This window comes from Cryptomeria japonica, chromosome 3 (assembly GCF_030272615.1).
Source record: "Cryptomeria japonica chromosome 3, Sugi_1.0, whole genome shotgun sequence".
NCBI lineage: Eukaryota > Viridiplantae > Streptophyta > Pinopsida > Cupressales > Cupressaceae > Cryptomeria > Cryptomeria japonica.
Window position 1 is genome coordinate 274,687,990 of NC_081407.1, and position 17,082 is coordinate 274,705,071.

The following is a 17,082-nucleotide window of genomic DNA, read 5'->3' on the forward strand; positions in this document are numbered from 1 at the left end:
ATATGTCAACAGTGATATATTTCACTATCTAAGCCCATCTTGCAGTACTATGCAAATAGCTGCTATAGAAAGTTCAGTAGTAACTTAGCAATGCAACCTGTCAGATTCCTTTACAGTTCTAAAAACAGTGGAATTGTTAAATTTTGTGAGTTTCTGTTTTGTTTCTTGTGGTAATATCTGTCTTTGTTAAAATTGTTGTTAATGGCAAAAGGTATTGATAATGCAGGCATGCCTTATATCAGATATTATTCAGCACTTCGTTGATCAAAAGCTGGATTTTGATGCATTTTATGTTTATGAGGACGTGAAGCGTGCAATTCACCATGTACACTGCAGCGGACTTGTACATAAAAAAATTCTTGCTGAGCCAGGCAAATATTTAGTCAAAAATGTAAGTACTATTTTTTGATACAGAACCTATTTTAGAGAGTAGTTTAAGCTTGTGCTCTGGATAGATAAAAATCTATATTGATCTTTGATATCTGAATAAAATATTAATTAGATCGATGTTCTCCTAATAAAAGTACTTAAAGCTGCCCACTGGGTCATCCTCAGTATAGACTGATATAACCAGTATGACTTATGTAATAGTGTTTCTGGTGTCAACTTAAGGCACTTGCTTATAATTGAATTTCTAGTGACAAAAATACATCCTCCTTGTTTCAAGAGACAGTGTGCAGAAAATGAGCTAATATGGATTTTTAATTTTGAATTGACAGGCAGCAGTCTTAAAATTCTTGAGAACTCTTAGAGAAAGAGGAAAGAAGCTCTTTCTGCTGACAAATTCGCCCTTTTATTTTGTAGACGGAGGGATGCGCTTTATGTTTGAGGTTAGTTTGAAAATCCATAGCTACACTGTCTACATTCTTTATATAGGTTAATGGATGTGTTCCACGTGTTGGGTATGCTCCTAGTTCTATAGTTAAATCCCCACATAGTTGCATGTATGATATTTGATTTTTGTGTAAAGCATTTCATTTAGTAAGATGTTTGTGGCTTGTATTCTATAATTGGCAGGTTTTCAATGACACATCTATTATTAAGCATAGACATAAATAACATGGATAAAGAGAGGAAGAGGCAGCTATTTGAATTGGTGTTTGAACATCATGGACAATTAGCCCATAAAAAACACATAGTATATAGATTTAGTAGGCAACACCACCAAGAATGTAAGAACCCAGTATGATTCTTTAGGAGGACCCTTGACATTAGAATTTTTTTTTCTGAACAAAGAATTATCTTATTCTAGGATGATATCAACAGGATATAGCATAAATTCACTCTAATCAGAAGAGGATAAAGTGTAATTCTGTTCTAGGATAATATAATAAAGAAAATAAAACCATGCAAAGGCTAAAGATTGTTCTAGGGGAATCGAGCAAACATAGTCATACAAAAGTGAAAGATTGCTTAAAGCAAGGAGAGGAGTTTATTCAGAGGAGCTATCTCTAGGGCCATGTCAAAATATAGGAGAGGGATTGCTTCTCTATAAGTAGGATAAAATTACTGTAATAAATATAGTCATTTCCTTAAGCATATTTATGTGATCTGGCTGAACCAACCTTTAAGACAAATATTGGTGATATTAAGAAAATACTTAATTACTTTTATATTTATTTAATTTTTTGTATTAATTTTCAAACATTCATAGTGTATTTATCTAAGGCAAATTTTAATAGCAAATCAAATCCAAAAGACTACATTGATATTGCACTATAAGTGAAATTTATGCATGAGAATGAGTGGTTTATTTGGCACTTACAGGTTTAACAAGTAACAAACAAATAACATGAATAATTCCAAATAGAATAACAAAATATAAGAAACTGTTGGCATTCTACACTCAGATGAGAATAGTTGATGTTGTCATTGATGGCAACCAATTGGTAATATGGTTCACAACATACACCGGCAACAAACATCATCTATCGGCACCGGCAAGCACAATAAGATTATTCACACCGGCACCCAGTCTACACTGACAGAAGATCTTACTGACACCCCAACCAACATGGAAATTATATTGTTTTGTATTGTAATTATATTGTATAGCCGGCATGATGTATTGTAAAGACTCATATATGTATGAGATCTTATAGGTCATTTAGAAAGTGACATAGGTATGTGATAAGTATGCAAAATATGTATAGGTGATTAATGCAAATGGATTATGAGAGCGAATATCTGTATATGCATTTTGATGTAATAATTTTGATGAGCGAATAAGAGCAGAGTAGAGCGAAGAAAGGTTATGGCAGAGGTATTTGACAGAGCTTAAACCAGTACTGAATCAAGCATTGTAGATGCTATTTTGAGCAGTACATTGTCATTGGATTTAATCATCCAATTTTGTAGTCAGTGTGACTCCTTTTTGTGATTGAGCAGTGAGCTCTAGGCTGTTGGCCTTCTTGCATGTGTAGGCCCCTATTGTATCAGTAATATTTATTCATATTGGTCAGTGAGTAAATATTGTGGGTCACAAATCCCACCGAGGTTTTTCCCTTACCGGGTTTCCTCGCCAAAATATCTTGTGTTATGGTGTGCATTGATGCTGTCTCTCTTATTTCTCTTTATTGCTTGTTTACCGGTACATTAATTTGGGTTGTAAAGTTGCAAACAAGGTTAAATATTTCATATATCGGTTAGACACTGATTCACCCCCCCCTCTCAATGTCTTTGGGACTGATCAAGTATCTAACAGAAACTAAAACAACCTACTACAAGACAACGATGACGAATATGCCAACATTTCCACCTTATTAAATTGTTGTTTTAAGTACTAATAAGAGAATCTTGAAAAGTATCAAATTTCACACATCCAAGAGGCTTGGTGAAGATGTTTGCACGTTGTTCCTGAGTAGAGTAGAATTGGAATAGAACATTGTTTTGTTGAACATGTTCTTGTATGAAGTGGCAATCAACTTCAATATGTTTGGTTTGTTCATGAATCACTAGATTATGGACAAGCTTGAGAACACTTTGATTGTCACAATAAACGTTTGTGGGTTGATTTTAAGGTACTTCAATCCTTCTAGTATGTAACGTAGCCAAATTGCTTCACAAAATGTTGCTCTTGCTGCACGATATTCTATTTCTGTTGAAGAACGAGCAATTGTGGCTTGCTTCTTACTTCCCCAAGAAATAGGACTTGAACTGAAGAAGAAAACAAATCTTGAGTGGATTTCCTGTAATCATAGAACCTGGATAATCTACATTTGTATTCCATGTCAAGAAGAATTGATCATTATTTTTATATTCCAAACCATGATTCATTGTACCATGGATATACCTTAGTATGTAATGTCCCCTTTTATATGGCCTCAAAAGTTAATTAAATAATTAAAATTATATTTTAATTATTTAATAAGGTCATTAATTTGTAAGTTTTAAGTGACCACTTTTTATGTTAATGAGGGCCACTTTATTATTTCCCAAGCTAAAGTGAGAAATTAAAAAGAAAGAGAAATATGCAGAGAGGAGGTTGAAAGGGTGCATTTGAAGAGTTTCCTAAAAGGTTATAAAAGAGCAATGAGAGGCTAAATGGAGATATGTTGAATTTATTGTTTCTCTTGGATTGAAACCTTTGTGGTTTTGGAGATTGGAACTTGTTCCATCTCAGCCTCTTGTGGACGCAAGCCCTCTTGGGAAGATCAGTTTCAAGGGTGAAAGATTCCTCCCTAGCTGGTGATTGGCGAAGTCACATTAGATTTCACATTAATTTTTCTTGTTAGAGTTTGGTGAAACTTGTGAGGACTTCGTTGAAGACAAATTTCCAGATTTTGAAATTTTAAACATTAAAAGTTTCCACAGTTTCAAGAGTAAGAGCTGAATGTAGATTATAAGGTGCACAATGTTTATTTTTTGATTGCAGCAAACTCTTCCAGATTGGTATATGTAAATTTCTAGGTATTAGTACCTACAAATCAATTCAATTTTATATATTTCTCTTGTTATTGAAAGGAATATGGTCAATGGTAATTTCTATATCTTGCATTATGTAGTTAGCGTACAATATCTATTTTATGTTCAATAATATCGGTTATCCAGCAATGTATTAATTGTTCGTATTAAATTTGTTGTCACTCTCGGGTAGTTATATGTGTCAGTTGGTTGATGGTTGTGTTCCTCTGAGCAACCATCGGGTCCTTTAAATATATTGTGTACGTCAAGGAAGGTGGTATGCTCATAGATGACACACTCGCCGAGTTCTTGGGCCTGGCGAGTAGTTATGACTTCTACTTGCCAAGAAAACTCGGCGAGTTTTGGCGAAAACTCGGCGAGTTTTTGCCAAAAACTCGGTGAGTTTTTAAGAAAAACACGTAAAAACTCGCCCGCGTTTCTACATTAGCCGAAAACGGCAAAAACTGCATTCGTTTTTTGTTTTTTGATTGGGTTTTGGGTTGAGAAGGGGGAAGTTCACTTGGAAGGACTTGCAAGGTGATTGGAGTGATTTTTGAGTGATTCCAAGTGGATTTGAAGGGAAAATCAGATTCCCAGGTAAGTTTTTTAATTTTTTATCTATGCTTTTTTAAAACAATTTGTTTATTTTTTGTTGCATTTAGATTGATTAGAAATGATTCCTAGGTAGTCTAAATCATTTCTAAGTTATTTGCACAAGATTTAACACTAGATTTGACAAGTTTTGTTGAATTTTCACAATTTTTTTGAAGAATTTAGTTTTCAAAAAAAAATTCAAACCCTACTTTTAAAAAAAGAAAACTTCGAATGATGTCTAAATTTATTTAAACTAATGTAGATAGTTTGCTTAGTGCTAAATTGTTTATCTAAAATGTTAATTTTTTTTTTCACTTTGTATGTGTAGGTTAAGTAAGAATTAATCATGGCAAGGGAGCAATGGCCACTAGATCCATGCCCATCTGGATATATAGGCACCCGTCCTAGAGGTGCTAGAGATGGGGCATGGAGGTATGCCTATGAGGGACCCGATCCTGGGTCAGTTATATGCATAAAGTGTGAGAAAATACTTCATGGAGGCATCAACCGCCTCAAATACCAGCTTGCAGGAATAGACAGGCATGATGCTAGAGCATGCCTTGGGATCAATGAAGAAATAAAAAAGACAATGGAATGCCCTACTTGTAGCTGGGGAAGAGGAGAAATTGCAAAGGGAGAGGGCAAAGCTAGCCATGAGATCAGCCATAGCTGAATCTCAAGGTGTTTCTGTTGACCTTGAAGAGGAACAAGAAGCACTTGAGGGCATAGTGGTGGCCCACGTATCCGCAAATCCACCATCACCTTGCCCATTGCTTCTGCTTCCTCTAGTAGAGTACCTGGCACTGTTCCACTTCCATCACCACGATCAGGGTCTATAGGTGATTTTTTTGTGCCCAGGAACACACTTGGAGCACAACCATCATTAGAGGCCACTGGATGGAATAAGGAGGTACATGAGAAAACTGACATTGCAGTAGCTGGTTTTTGGTACTTCAACAACATTGCATTCAATGTGGCGGAGAATTCTTATTGGCTGAATTTGGTGACTGCTATGACAGTTTCAGGAAAGGGGTACAAGGCCCCTTCTCGCAGGAATTTGAGTGGGAGGTTAGTATATTACTACATAGTCCACTTGATTTCATTTTTAATTATTTTTTAGATTTCTTGTTTATTAAATCAAAATTGTGTACTAAGACCTAATTTCACTTTGCACTTACAGGTTGCTCACAAATGCAGTTGCTAGGGCAAGAGAAGTGATGGAGGATCAAAAAATTGAATGGGCAAATTATGGCTGCACCATTCTATTTGATGGGTGGATAGATGGCAAGAACCGCACCATCGTCAATTTTTTGGTCGCTTGCAAGGACAATTTAGTGTTCTTGAAATCTGTTGATGCCTCCAGCAAGGTGAAAAATGCATAAACATTGGCTGGAATGTTGGAGCATGTCGTCATGGAGGTGGGGGTAGTGAATGTGGTGCAAATCATCACAGATAATGTAGCAGCATATGTGTCAGCAGGTAGAATCTTTTTGAATTATCACCTTTAGGCATTAGCAATATTTTCATTTGTTGTGGCTTTGTTTTACTTGGTTGCATATTTCTTAAGAATAAATTCTTCTTTTGCAGGAAGAATCCTCCCAAGAGAGGCACCCCACTCTTTTTTGGACACCTTGTGCAACACATGTCCTTGACCTTCTTTTGGAGGACATAGGAAAACTTGAGTGGGTGACTCCAGTTGTGGAAGATGTAAGGAGGATCACCAAATATATTTACAATCACCCTTGGGTCCTAAATTTGATGAGACAGTACACCCAAGGGAAAGATTTGGTGAGAGTTGGTGTCACAAGGTTTGCAACAATTTTCTTGACGTTGCAAAGCCTTCTTGCTGCATTGACTTCTTTGAAACAATTGTTTGTGAGTGGAGAATGGCTTAACTCACCTTATTCGAAGAAGCCTGAAGGAGAGGCTGTCACATGCATAGTCTTCGACAACCAATTTGCACAAAGGGCTGCAGAGATTGTGAAGGTTGTTACTTCAAAACTTTAATTTTTAAATTTTAGTTATTCTTGATTCAAGTTTCTCATTACTAATTTGTAACTTCATTATTTAAATTTTAATCTTTTTGTAATTTGTATTTTTCAATTGTAGGTGTCAGAGCCCTTGGTTCAAGTTCTTCGCTTGGTGGATGGGGATAAAACCCCAATGGGATATCTATATGAGGCCATGGATAGGGCCAAGGAGTCTATAAAAAAATACTACAAGGGGGATAGGCTCAAATTTGATCCCATTTGGGAAATTGTTGATAGGAGGTGGAACAATCAGCTCCACCAACCCATTCATGCAGCAGAGTACTTCCTCAACCCTCGTTTTAGGTTCGGGGGTTCTGTTGACGTGTATTTTGTACACAATCATACACAGAATAAAATACCAATAGGTATCTTATCCTCTCTTGAGAAAATAGTCTCTAACTGCTGAAGATTCGCGTAAAGGATCAGTTAGGTAGACTCCAAGGTTCTTTGATGTAGGGTCTCTACGTGTGGACAAGCTCCAGTGGTATGATGTGATTTGCTGGAATCACAAGGGGACTTACATTGAACTTCCGATCTGCTTTGCTGGACACAGGCTCTTACTAACTTAGATTAAAAAATGGAAAAAGGATGGGGGTGAAGAGAGGATCTAATCCTAATACTAAGAATGTAGGAGCAATGATTTGATTTTTGATGAAACTCTAACTAGATCTTGTTTTGACATCAATGGAACATCTACACAAGGCTAGTGCGATCTTCTAGGGAAGCTTTATGATGTTCAAATCATCACCGCAGGCATAGATACCATCCAAGTTGATGCATATCAATGAAGAGGCGACAAATTGAAATTGAGCTTAAGCTGAACGATTCCAGTCGACTACACAAGGCAAGTTTGCAATCAACAAACTGCTAGTAGTATGGATGTACGAATTCTACCATCAATCAATCACATTCCCTCCATTCATTTAATCATCTACCATCTAAGATTGAAGACTCAACAAGAAACCATGCAAATTGCAAGAAAAACGACATATTTCACCATTACTTCAATGAAAATGGAGTTTGTTTACAATCAATGGCAACAATTTCTTGCCTTGTGTAGTCGACTGGAATCGTTTAGCTTAAGCTCAATTTCAATTTGTCGCCTCTTCATTGATATGCATCAACTTGGATGGTATCTATGCCTGCGGTGATGATTTGAACATCATAAAGCTTCCCTAGAAGATCGCACTAGCCTTGTGTAGATGTTCCATTGATGTCAAAACAAGATCTAGTTAGAGTTTCATCAAAAATCAAATCATTGCTCCTACATTCTTAGTATTAGGATTAGATCCTCTCTTCACCCCCATCCTTTTTCCATTTTTTAATCTAAGTTAGTAAGAGCCTGTGTCCAGCAAAGCAGATCGGAAGTTCAATGTAAGTCCCCTTGTGATTCCAGCAAATCACATCATACCACTGGAGCTTGTCCACACGTAGAGACCCTACATCAAAGAACCTTGGAGTCTACCTAACTGATCCTTTACGCGAATCTTCAGCAGTTAGAGACTATTTTCTCAAGAGAGGATAAGATACCTATTGGTATTTTATTCTGTGTATGATTGTGTACAAAATACACGTCAACAGAATTGGCGCTAGAAGGAGGGCTGAGCATTTGAACGTCAGATCCTGAGGAGCGCCTGACAGTGAACACAAACTCTTGAATCCAAGGAAGATCAGTGGAAAGCTTTTTCTCAAACAAAGAAGGAAGGTGATCGTTGGGTCATCAGTTGGACTTACGCAAGAAGGAATCAAGCTGAAACCAGTTGAACGTTCAAGTTGAATCCGAGATATTCAAGATCTCTCTTATTCCAGAAAATCCAAAAAAAAGTGAAAAATAGAAAATCCAAAAAAAGTGAAAAATAGAAAATCCAAAAAAATCGAAAAATCAAGAAATCAAAAAAGAAAAGATTTCTCCATGGAGCGGCAACAGTTTCACGAGGAGCAACAAGTTGATTTTCCTGAACTTTGGTGGAGGTTAGATACACAACTTTATCCACGCAGATTGTTCGAGTTCGCAAGACCAGGGCAGTGTCGAGTCCATGAGACAAAAGAACATGATGAAATGCATTGCTTGAAGTACTTATCAAGGATAGAATCGGCAACGCAGGGAAAAATCTTCTTTTGGGATGTCCCTAGGCCAGAAACAGAAGAAGGCAACTTCAGTGTCCCAGAAACCAAAGATCCTCTTCTAAGCTTCATGTGGATGATCGAGAGTCAACTCATTTTGGATGGCGAAATGCGTCTTGAAAACATATTGCTACCATTGTGGTGTAGAATTCACAACTCACCTCACTCTGAATTTACTTGCTCAGTATGTGAAATGGCTATCAATCAAGTCAGAAACCAGTTTGGAATGCCAACTTTGTCCGAGGAAGAGTGTATTATGAACAAATCTTGGGGTGCACATCTCGCAGCCGAATTTAGGAGAACCTATGAACAAGACATTGCTCTAACATCTGAATGTGAGAAGGATCAAGTGGACGTTGACGATACTAGTGCACCTGATGATCAATGTATTACAATGGATAGCTCGCCATGCCTAGCACCTGAAAAAGAATACCATGAAACAAAAGTTGAAGAATCAGTTGAAAATACTCAAACAAAGGAAGATCTAGGAGTTGAACAAGCAATTAAAGGAGAAGATGACTCATTCCTTGAAGAATTCTCACTTATGCTACAAAAGGAGATCCTTGAGATTGAATTGCAGGAGTTTTCAAATGTTCTCATTGAAGAAGACAATCAAGTTGAGATATTGAATGAAGAATCACAAATTATCATAAGTGAGCCCAGATATGAAGAACAATTCAAAGGGGCGCTTGAAGATTTCATCCCCATTATGCTATTTGAGGAAGTATTGAAGGATCTTATAGAGGAAACGCAAATGGAATCACCGTCAAATTTTTTTCTAGATAAGCAAGTTACTGTGAGTGATATGATCCATCATCAGCTTCGACCTCCTGAGACTAAGCTTGAAGAAGACAAGACATCACCTGAGATTACATTTGACCGACTAGAGGAGATGTTTGAAGCTCGATCCATCAAGGAGACTCTCATTTTTGAAGACATGCTAACAAAATTTCATGAAGATGCCTGGTTTATGCAAGATATCTCAGTGAAAACAGAGAATCTTGAGCTATTCAAAGGGGCGCTAAGCTTGTTTCAAGAGGAATTTCCTAATCTAGATCAACATGTTGTGGATACTCGTGGAATGATTCATCATCAATGGCGACCTCCTGAAGCAGCTGGTGACCTCGCTTGCGACAATGCAGTGCCATCTGAGCCTGAAACATGCCAGGTTGTCTCTTTCCTTAATCCTAGCTTTGAAAGTTATTATGATTTTGATTATGGGGATTTTGGGAAAACAACTTGCATCTGGATTGATCATGGTCCTAACGAATTACCCCAGTTGATCATTTTGAGTGAAAATTTGTGTGAGTATGAGAGATGCATGGTGAGAGCTTGTCTTTCTGTGTTTAAGGATGAATTTGCTAGGTTGAGAACCATCACGTTTGCCATGCTCCTGTTGCACAACCTGAGAAATCATGTAAAGTCATGTATATATTTTGCTTCTTTGAGTCGTGTCGAGTCTAGGACTCTTGTATATAGGTTTAGAGTAGGTTTTCTTTTCGTGTTTTTAGGTTAGAGGTCTTTTGAGCCTTGTTCTTGATTTGCCTTGAGTCATTTGACTCATGATCTAGTGTGGCTCAGGTAGTTTAGGTAGTTTGCTTTTGGTGTGCGCTTTAGCTTAGTTTGCTTTGGGTCGGTTTGTCAGTCGGTTTGCTTTAGTTTAGGTGTCTTGAGTGGGAGCCTCCATTTTGTGAGAAAGGTGTTTGTGTTGTTGCTCATACACTGGCAACATCCTGGATCTTATGTTAGACTCATTTCTTAGATATCTATTCATGAAGTGTTTGGAATCCGAGGTTGTTCCTCTTCAGCTTTATCATCTGATCAGGACCTGTATTTGACTTGGAAGGGAATCATTTTCTGTGTCTTGATGCTGACATCTGTTGATTACTATATCTTCACACATTAATAGACTCCGAGTCATTATGGTTTTCGGGCAAAGCTGTGATTGGTGAAAAATCTAAAATCTGGCTTCAGCGCCACCGCAATCCTCAAACCCTAGTAAGCTTCACTGCTTACGAGCCAAAGGAATTGACGGAGAGAAAAAGGCAATATTAAAAGGAAAAAATGAGAAAAAAAGAGAAAATAAAAGAGAAAAATGAAGAGAAAAGTGAAATGAAATGAAATATCAAAATTGGCTAAAGGGAATATGCGAATAACTCCATCGGGGCTATAGACGCCTGACTGGCAATGGAGGAATGTTCGTGAGCTTGCGGCGATAACCTCGTCGGGACTATGGACGTCTGACTGGCAGCGAGGCTCTATCCAGGATGCTTTTGAAGTTTAGATAAACTACGTAGCTAATCACAGGGGAACCTGAAATTCATAGTTGTCTTGTCGAGAGGAATGAATACACTTGCACACACCTGGGTAATCAAAGACTAAGTGTCTAGATATGGTTAAAGATTCTCCTTCTACTTTGAGTGCATTTTCTAATCTCTTGATGAGCTAGGTTGAATTTTCCAGAGGTTCTAGGTGTCGATTGAGTCTTTATCTCTGAAATGTTTTTCAACATTTATTCAAGGTGGCGCTAGATGTTGTGACGTTTTCACACATCGCCCCATCGCAAATGGGGACCCCCTCTTTTTGCTTGTTTTTCGCTCGTTTTTTGCTTTCGTTTTTAGGGTTTTGTTAGTTTGTTAGTTGTCTGGATTTAGGGTCAAGCCTTAGGGTTTTAATTACCGTCTTTTCAGGCCAGAATCCAGTCAGTTTTGAGAGCTTTTTGAATTTCCTTTTCTAGAATGCAAATTTTGAATGCAATGAATTCGCCAAAATGGTCTAATTTTCAATAAGAATGTTAATGCAGAGCTTAAATTTGTCTAAATGTTGGCAGTCAATGTGAATTTTTGTCCAATTGAATATTTTTGACCAAATTTTGACTTTTTTGAATTTTGATCCTAGGCATTTCAAATGATTTGTTTTCACCTTGTGAAGTGATAAAATGTGTAAAATCATGTTATTTTGGCCTGTAGGAGCAAAATCGCTCCTGTCCCTCAGTGAAGGACGGGAGCTCGTTTTCAAATATTTTACTATTCCTGCAGGGTCAAGATGAATTTCGAGTTGGAAGTGATGGAGAACGGCGATATCTTTCCATTGAATATAAATTGAAGATTTTCATGAGCACAGAAATGCCTCCAGGAGGAAAATCGCTCCTGTCCCTCAGTGAAGGACCGGAGCTACAAATTCAATTTCGCCTTGTCCTTGCAAGATTTTGATGACTTAGCAATTTGAAAGGGTCCAAAGGAAGATGCTTTGCCAAATGAATATAATTTGAGATGCAAAAATGAAGGAGAATGACCTAGAATGCCCAAATCGCTCCTGTCCCTCTCCAAGGGACCAGGGCGAGGTACCTTGTAGCTCTCGTCCCTCTCCAAGGGACCAGAGCGATTTCCTTCATTAGACAGAATCCAGGCAAATGTCAAGGCAAGTTTACGTTCAAAAACAAGGGAAAACATGAGATGGACGCATTGAATACAAATTGAAGATTTTTTGGACGTCCACAAAGGTCCTAAATGTCTAGTTCGCTCCTGTCCCTCAGGAAGGGACCAGAGCGATTTTTGATATAATTGATTTTCTTGCAAAGTTACAAACAATGTCAAGGCATGAACGAATAGAGTGAAGAAGGACGAGTTCGTTGAATATAAACTCGGAACCTGGCAAGGTGAGATAAAGGCTACAAAAGGAGGATCGCTCCTGTCCCCCTCCAAGGGACAAGGGCGATGCAAGGATGATGTTGCTTCCTACGCAAGTTTAAAGACGATCCAAGTTAAGTCAAGGTGGCGAGGGACACTTCAAGACTTTTTTTAGCAAGCACAAACATTCAAAGGCCGTCGCAATGATGAAATTCGCACCCTATAGCCTAGATCGCTCCTGTCCCTCAGGAAGGGACCAGGGCGATGTTGAATGCATTGGTCATTTCATGCAAAATTTACGTAAGGACAAGACTTCGCAATGTTTTAGAGGGTCCAAGGCATCGTATGAAGATAATTCGCAAGGGTTTTCAACGTCCAAACATCGCCAAACAATGTAAAAGCCTCACATCGCTCCTGTCCTTTGGACAAGGACCAGGGCGATCTTATCAAAACACTCACGTTCCTTCAAGATCAAAGCAAAGCGAGGTTAGGAAGAGCGAAGGACGGCGTCTAGAAGACATTGCAAAGGAGATCAAAGTGTAAAGTTGCCAAGGTCAAGGAAAAGGACATGGATCGCTCCTGTCCCTCTCCAAGGGACAAGGGCGATGACCCCTTAAAATGACCAAACACATAATGAAGACAAATGAATCAAGCGCAAAAGGAACAAGTAAAGTATGTTATTCGCCAACAATGAAAGATCGAAATTAAAAGATGCAAGATGAACGTGAAAAACATAGATCGCTCCTGTCCTTTGGACAAGGACCAGGGCGATATGCACTTAAAAGACACCCATATGCGCACACAAGGCAATCAAATTCGAAAGACCATCGAGATGATCGATTTTCAACGTGAAGATGAAGGAGTTGGACGTAAGAAATGCAAAAATCGAGACCAAAGTCATGGATCGCTCCTGTCCCTCTCCAAGGGACCAGAGCGATGAGGTACGTCCCTTTGTTTTCCAGTTTTGGCGTCAAAATAAACAATTCGAATTTTCCTCAAATGCTAAATCGATTTAAAAATTGAATATCCATTTTATTTAGCATTTAATATGGCGTTATCTTTTATTAATTATTTTTTGCCTTTATTTAAAAATCGAAATTCACATTTAAAAAACGCAAGGCATTTATAATTAATTAATTAATTAATAAAAATCGATTTGGAGCGCTCAATTAAGCAAGTCGGCCTTGTTATTTTATTGAAAATCATTTAAAAAATGGTTTTATTTATTCAAGTCGGCCAAAGTGGGTAAAAGGTGTGAAGCGCTATATAAGGGGAGTGGAAATTTTCATTTTCACATAATCATTTTTACCTTTCTTCATGCGAATTGAGGAGAGGCGAATATAGTGCGAAGTGTGTTCAAAGGTGGTGCGAATTCAAACCAAGGGCAGCGCTTAGTTATCAAAGGGTGGTGCGAATTTGAAGACCACACCAAATGCGAACTTGAGGATACATTAAGGCGAATTTGCTAAAGACTTGGAGGATTTGTTTGAGCGATTTGTCAAGGGCAAATTTGAAGATCATTTAAGACCACGTCTAAGGCGATACTTGAAGATCACGTTCACTCCAAAGGTGGCAAAGTCAATTTTGAGGAGATCATATTGAAGACTAGTTTATTCCTCCAATTTTGCCTAGGCGATCTTTTCCTTTTTGCATTTTAGAGTTAGCTCTCTATCAAGGTATGGCGATTTAATTATTATTGCTTTATTTATTCGTCGTCATATTTTTTGAAAATTTGAAATTTTGAATCCCTAGCTCAATCTTTTTTAGGAAATGATTAATAAAGGACTTATCATTAAGTTTCCTAAAATTTGCTCTCTATCTATGTTATATATTGCAAAATCACGTTTCTAATTTTGAAATGTTGTGTAGGCATCAAATGGAGATCTCATCAAGGAAAATCAAGCCGGATCAAGGACGGTCTTCGCCAGGACGGTCTTCGCCAGGACGATCAAGCCAAGACATGGGCGACCTCTTTCAATCCAACGTTCCAAGGCGAGGTACATCATCATCTTACACATCAAGGACAAAAGGAGTTAGAACAAGAGTTAATTAAAGATAGCCTCTCAACGACATCAAATTGAATATCTACCAAGTTACAAGTGTCAAATGAGGTGGCGTCCTAGTCATCATTTCTCCAGTCAATGTGTTCCACCTCAGCATGTCCAGATTCAATGTACTTAACTCATGGAAGGTGGCACAAACTCCGATGTACCTACCCCGGCTATCCATTGTTCGATTTTTCTAGAAGGGACATGTGTCCAAGCAATACAATTTTGTCATTGGTCAAGCATTAAATGTTATGTAATGGTTGTAACAAACCCTAATTAGGGTTTTCATTGTTGAATCTTGGCCATTGATCTTGAATTGATCTAAGCCATCAAATTGTATTGTGGGCACTATATAAGCCCAGACATTTCATTTGTAAAAGAATTAGAGAGAATTAGAGAGAGATAGTTAGAAATAGTTGAAAGTAGTTAGTAGTTAGAGAGTAGAATAGGAGGACAAGGCAAGAAATTGTTGCCATTGATTGTAAACAAACTCCATTTTCATTGAAGTAATGGTGAAATATGTCGTTTTTCTTGCAATTTGCATGGTTTCTTGTTGAGTCTTCAATCTTAGATGGTAGATGATTAAATGAATGGAGGGAATGTGATTGATTGATGGTGGAATTCGTACATCCATACTACTAGCAGTTTGTTGATTGCAAACTTGCCTTGTGTAGTCGACTGGAATCGTTCAGCTTAAGCTCAATTTCAATTTGTCGCCTCTTCATTGATATGCATCAACTTGGATGGTATCTATGCCTGCGGTGATGATTTGAACATCATAAAGCTTCCCTAGAAGATCGCACTAGCCTTTTGTAGATGTTCCATTGATGTCAAAACAAGATCTAGTTAGAGTTTCATCAAAAATCAAATCATTGCTCCTACATTCTTAGTATTAGGATTAGATCCTCTCTTCACCCCCATCCTTTTTCCATTTTTTAATCTAAGTTAGTAAGAGCCTGTGTCCAGCAAAGCAGATCGGAAGTTCAATGTAAGTCCCCTTGTGATTCCAGCAAATCACATCATACCACTGGAGCTTGTCCACACGTAGAGACCCTACATCAAAGAACCTTGGAGTCTACCTAACTGATCCTTTACGCGAATCTTCAGCAGTTAGAGACTATTTTCTCAAGAGAGGATAAGATACCTATTGGTATTTTATTCTGTGTATGATTGTGTACAAAATACACGTCAACAGGTTCTTACTCAGATTTGAATGGAGAAGTCATGGAGGGCCTCAGTACATGCATTGAGAGGATGGTACCTGATGTTGAGGAGAGAGACCTCATTGTGAGTGAGCTCCAAAATTATGAGGGAGGAAGGGGTAAGCTATTCTCTTCAGAGTTGGCTAGGAGAGGAAGAACCACTCAAACCCCAGGTATAACATTTGCCATTTGGATTTTGGGATCTAAAGACTAAAATGATTGATAAATTATGTTTTCTCTTTTCTCTTTGCTTTCTAACTTTTCCATTTTATTTATTTTGCAGATGCTTGGTGGCAAAATTGGGGTGGAAACACCCCACATCTCAAAAAATTTGCCCTCAAAGTCTTATGTCAGCCTTGCAGTTCATCCAATTGTGAGCGCAATTGGAGCTTGTTTGAAGCAATCCACACGAAGAAGAGGAGCAAGTTAGCGCGGAAACGGTTCAATGACCTTGTCTACGTGCAATATAATCTTCGATTGCGCGTAAGGAAGGTAGAGGAACTAGAAGGTGGTCCAATTGACTTGGATGATATAGATCCTTACAGTGATTGGACATCATAGGAGCAACCTCCATTGTTTTCCGACACTGACATCATTGATTTGGAGAGGCAGGCTATGGAGGAGGGGGGTGGATTTTGTTTCAGGCTGGATGACATTGAGGAGGATGAGGATGAGGATGAGGATTCATTGCCAGTGCCAGAAGCAGGTGGAGACATAGCTTCATCCAGGATGGAGGATGAGTCTCAATCAGCCATACCGAGCGAGGAGGCACAGTCACGCCCACAATAGACTTATACGACTAGACAGTCTAGACCCTCTAGTTCTACCTCTCCCCAAGTTTTTGCTAGAGATGGGAAGAGGAAGTTGTAATTGTAATTTGTAATGATGTATTTACTTTGTTTTTACAAAAAACTATTTAGTAATTTACTATTTTGCTTCTAGGCTTCCAACCATCAGCATTCCTCATGAGGATGCGATTTTGTAGACACTTTGCATTTAAATACATCTAGAATCAGCTTGTTTCTTTTGTGTTATCATTTATTGACTCATTGGATGCATCTTCTCATGAAATTTTACAAAAAAAATGCATTTTTTACTAAGTTTAAGCGTGTTTTTAAGTTGCCAAGTTTTTTGCCGAGTTTTTCCGAGTTTTCCCCGAGTTTTCCTTGAGTTTTCCCCAATTTTTTTCCCAGGGGCTTGGCGAGTCGAGCCGAGTTGCGAGTAGTTCAACTATGGGTGTGCTATATAGTCGGATCAACTGTAATCCTTGGCCAACCATCTCTAGTCTTCTTCTCTGTAATAATTTCATGTGTGAATAAAGATATATTTTACTCATGTATTTGGTATGCATTGTCATTTTTATGGCGACTTATATTTAATTTATCAAATTTAGTGGTAAACACATTAAGCCTTTCATTCTAAGCAACATTTATCTTTGGCAAATCTGGAATTGTTTGACAAAATTATTGAGAAGAAAAATTGAAATTTTTGGGAAGATTTCTTAAGGGATCTTTCAGTGGTATCAGAGCTAGTTTTCCTGCTAGCCTATGAG

General features: G+C 38.0%; 1 protein-coding gene across 6 annotated transcripts in view; it reads left to right on the forward strand.

The window, feature by feature from the left end:
• The window catches only part of LOC131063905 (uncharacterized), a 187,348-nt gene that overhangs the window by 41,905 nt on the left and 128,361 nt on the right, over window positions 1-17,082 (forward strand). For all 6 annotated transcript variants that reach the window (XR_009111181.2, XM_057997875.2, XM_057997874.2 and 3 more), the window contains exons 7-8: window positions 227-391; window positions 720-830. Coding sequence is in view for 5 of the 6 variants with exons in the window: in XM_057997875.2 (XP_057853858.1) it covers window positions 227-391; window positions 720-830 (276 nt within the window). In the remaining variant the exon portion in view is untranslated. The remainder of the gene's footprint in view (window positions 1-226; window positions 392-719; window positions 831-17,082) is intronic.